Source organism: Acanthisitta chloris, unplaced genomic scaffold (assembly GCF_000695815.1).
Source record: "Acanthisitta chloris isolate BGI_N310 unplaced genomic scaffold, ASM69581v1 scaffold39572, whole genome shotgun sequence".
Classification (NCBI taxonomy): Eukaryota; Metazoa; Chordata; class Aves; order Passeriformes; family Acanthisittidae; genus Acanthisitta; species Acanthisitta chloris.
Window position 1 is genome coordinate 6,766 of NW_008660577.1, and position 4,318 is coordinate 11,083.

The 4,318-nt window shown below is 52.7% G+C and overlaps 1 protein-coding gene across 1 annotated transcript in view; it reads left to right on the forward strand.

Moving 5' to 3' along the window:
- LOC103797639 (anthrax toxin receptor 2-like) overlaps positions 1-3,955 on the forward strand; it is a gene marked incomplete at both ends in the record, with an annotated part of 9,238 nt that extends 5,283 nt beyond the window's left edge. Inside the window, 3 exons of the mRNA XM_009069861.1 lie at positions 152-196; positions 737-832; positions 3,788-3,955. Coding sequence (XP_009068109.1) covers positions 152-196; positions 737-832; positions 3,788-3,955 — 309 coding nt within the window. The remainder of the gene's footprint in view (positions 1-151; positions 197-736; positions 833-3,787) is intronic.
- Positions 3,956-4,318: the final 363 nt, after the last annotated feature.

A 4,318-nucleotide genomic window follows, 5' to 3' on the forward strand; every position in this document is an offset into this window, starting at 1 on the left:
TGTCTGCTGGCAGCGTCTGGGCAGGGCTGGCAATGGTGCCCAGGGGACCCCACACGTGGGGGCTCAGCTGGAAGCAGTTCCCGACCGACTCCTGTTCCTTCGGCTGCTGCCAGTGCAGTTCCTCATGCTCCTCTGTGTTTGGCTCTTTCAGGTCATCAAGGATCCCCCTCCATCTCCGCCGCCCGCCCCGAAAGAGGTATGGTCTGAGGGTGCTCCTCTCCCCTCACTGCTCACTCCTGTGCCTCCCTGCGAGTCCAGCTCCTTGCCCAGCTCCTTGCCCGGGTGCCACGGGAGGAAGGACAGCCCTGGGGAAGCCTTTAGCTGAGAGCAGGGTGGCCAAAGTCCAGATCTCTGCTCTGTCTCAGCCCGAGTTAGGCCCAGATCCACAGAAACATTTAGGGCCTTTATCCCCAGATAGTTGGGCATTGTTTCACCCACTCTACAGTGAAAGCAGAGACTGAATAGCTCTTGTATGGCATCTGGAGATACATGTAGGACTCAAGCAGCATTTTCCCCAGCTCTGCCCTCCAGCCACTGAGAACCCTTACAAGGGAATTTCTCTCCAACTTAGAAGCAGCAGTACGCTGGAGGCTCTGCCTGTGTCCTCAGTGCCCCTTCCACACCCAACGTGGGTAGGCTTACTCTCTGTGAGCTGCAATGAAATGTACTGAAAAGACATTTAGTGTGTGTGGGGAAGTATCTGTTTAAAGCAAGTTTCATCTGAATGCACTGACAGGAAGAAGAACAGGAGCCCTTGCCGACCAAGAGGTGGCCCACGGTGGATGCTTCCTACTATGGAGGACGAGGAGTTGGGGGAATTAAGAGGATGGAGGTGGGTATGACCCCCCCAAACACAAGCTCTCTGAGGCTGCCAAGGGGGCAGCACAGACCCAAAGGGCACTGGAAGGCAAGGCCATAATGTGTGCCTGTCCTCCCACTGGCATGAGCCTTGGAACATTCTCTGCCCTATCGAAGGACTCTGACCTTGCCTCTGAAAGAACAGCTTTCAGTAGTTCCATTTGACTGGGGCTTTAAATAGCTGCCTCAAGACATGCTCTTTCCATCAAGCTAATGAGAAAGAGAGAGTGAGAGCCTTTTCTGCATGTTTTGGAAGAAATTACAGCGAAACATAAGTGCCCCAAGTGTGGGCCAGCCAAATGCGCTGACAATGGTGACGCTGAGGAGAGGCTTGATCCCAGAGGGACTTGCAGCGACAACAGTGCCTGTCTTTGAAGAGACATGATAGCATCATGTTAATTAAAACAGAATGAAGAATGTGCATCCTTATGGGCACATCCTTATGGCAGGTTTTGTAGTCAAGTCAGCCTTTATGGAACGTGTGAGCAGTTCTTATCTGCAATCTAGGAGGCTGGCTGTGTCTGAAACACCCACCTGGGCCAGACCGAGGTGTCTCAGTGAAACCTTGAAGGTACTGGCCTGGGAAGCAGCTCTGCTCGAGTTCTTGTTGAACACAGCAGCAGAACACGCAGGTTTGAAGCTGTGTTGCTTATATGCATTTCCTTCAGCAGCTCAGAATTGCTAATTTAGAAGAGCTTCAGATTTCACAAAAAGAAAACATTTTGTGCAGTGCTGTTCAGAAGCAAACGAGGAAATGCTTTCCAACATCCAGGATTACATGCCTGGATTTCTGAGGGGAGCCATGATGAGCTTCCAGGAAGGGTTCCAGGGTTAAACCGTTCCAGTCTGTAACTGGGATCTCACACGATGGAACAGAAACTGACAGATACCTCATGCACACAAGTGGCATCAGGGCCACCAAGAAATGCATGTCCAACCCATGGCAAAGACACAGACGAGCAGAATGTGATGATTAGAAAACCTCTTCGTCTGTGGTAGGAGTTCTGTGCTGCACTAAGGGCTAAAGATGGAAACCAGCTGTAACTGCTGCCAGCAGTCACAGTCCCTGGGAGCCCCCAGTGCGTGGGGCTGTGGCTGTGGGGCCCCTGGGAGCCCCCAGTGTGTGGGCTGTGGCTCTGTCCCTCTCTGGGAGTCCCCAGTGCATGGGGCTGTGGCTCTGTCCCTCTCTGGGAGTCCCCAGTGTGTGGGGCTGTGGCTCTGTCGCTCTCTGGGAGCCCCCAGTGTGTGGGGCTGTGGCTCTGTCCCTCTCTGACGAGCTTGGGGTGGGCACAGTCAGTGACTCGGGGTCTGACTGGGAGCTTCACCTCTACCCTGCAGTGTCTGTGCTGGGGCTGGGGGAATGGGCTCAGCTCAGGCTGTTTGGAAAGCAGGACAGGCTCACACCTCCTCCTGGCTCAGGAAAGCACTCTGCTCATCTGGGGAGTCAAGGCAGAGCATGTGCAGAGACAGAGAAAACACACTTGGACGGAGGTTGTTCCTTACCTGGCAGGTAGAGGTGGTTTCTGTGCCATGGCCAGTGATGAACTTGCTGGACTAGTCATGGCATTTCTTCCGTTTGCAGCCTGTGTGGCAGTGCAGTTGTCTGGCTTTTATTGCTTCTCTGTCCTCAGTTCTTTTGCCATTCCTCTGGCAGCTTCCCTGTGTGGAGAAAAGGAGGGGATGAGCCAGCACCCTTCTCCTCACCACTCGGGCAGTTTCCCATCCACTCCTGCCTGCCCCACCAGCCTCACCCTTCTGTGGCAGTCCCAAATAACCTGGCAGTGCTGCTCACTCTTCCCAGCTCTGTCTTTTGGCACTGCTTTGAAGTTTTGTAATGCCTTTGCCAGACTCCACCCGTTACAGGCAGCACGTTTTTATGTCAAGGTCATTTGGCCAGTAAGGGATCCACCAAATACCTCTAAATGGTTTGAAAGTGTTTCAAACATATTCTAACAACCTCTGAAAAGCACCATTGATCACAGTGAAGGACACAGGTGTGTAAGGTCCTCCTTGCAGGCCAGATCCTAGCAAATGGCATGATTATAGAAAGTCTTGCTGGAATGATCCAGCCCAGTGTCAGCTGGGACTTAGGAACTCCAGCCACAGCTTTTGGACGTTCCTCATGGGCTGAGAAGGGAACAGCCCTGGCTGTGCCACACAGCAAACAGCTCAGGCTGCTGCATGGCGCTGCCAGCAACCAAGTGCAAGGATTCCTGCAGCAAGACACACCATCTCTCTGGGAGGGAAGGCATTCCCTCTGTTCCCTGTGCACAGCCCAGCGAGCACAGCCCTGATGCAAGCAGGAATACCTGGCTGCATCCCCAGCAGCAGCAGTGCGGGTTTCCTTCCCTCTGAACTCTTGGGATGTATTTCATATACTTGTAGCAGTGATTAAAATACACATTGCTATGTGCTCTCCATGTGCTCACAACACAGGTCAGACTCTAGTTTTCCCTGCTGTGTGGAAGCCTGAGCAGGTTCCAGGAGCTTCTGCTCAAACCTGCCCAAGCATCCCCTTCAACCTGCACTGGGGCTCTGCATGGACATGCTAGGCCAGCAAACCTGGGCAGCAGGAACCTCTCCCCAGTGCCAGATTAAGGCCTGGTGGTGTGGGATAAATCAGAACAGGAAATGGTATTTTCACATCACGCTCAGAGATCTCCCAGATTCCCTGTCTCCTGTGCAGCCTGTGTGAGGCATGGGGAAATTTTCTTTCAGTATTCCTTCTTGACTTTTCGCTGCTGAGAGACTCATTTACAAACATATTTAACCAAGAACATTTGTCATCACAAACGAAGAGGGAACGTTTTCCTCAGTACCTCCCTCTTGTTTATCCAGAGCTTCTTCCATAGCGTCCGTGCTCAGGTCCTGCCGGCGCGCGCGGCCGCGGTGCCCGCGGTGCCCTCACCCCTCCTCTGCCTGTCCCCAGGTGCGCTGGGGCGACAAGGGCTCCACGGAGGAAGGTGCCAGGCTGGAAAAAGCCAAGAATGCCGTGGTGAAACTGCCAGAAGAGCCAGAAGAACCTTTCCACCCTAAAGCACCGAAACCAAAGCCTACCTCACCAGCCATGCAGCAGAAGTGGTACACGCCCATCAAGGTAATCTCCGTGTCCTAGCTGTGATCTTGCACCCAAGGGTCTGTGTGAACTGCGTGTCACTGTTCAGTGTTCCCATCCAAGTGTGATCAGAGTGCTATTCTCAAAGGGAACACCTACTCAGCATGAGTGGCAGGAGCAGTTTTTAGCCCCAAACGCAGTACTTGATCATTACTGCCACATTCTGTTTGCCTTCCCCCAAAAAGGGACATATTGCACAGTGAGAGCATTAAAATCTACGGGGGCTTTGTTGGCATTTGATCTATCTCAAAGTATAGCTAATTAAGCCCAAAAGTACACAGTTTGTAGCTGTTACACCAAGTTTTAAACACACGTTACGTACCACGGAAAGCAGGAAATTATATA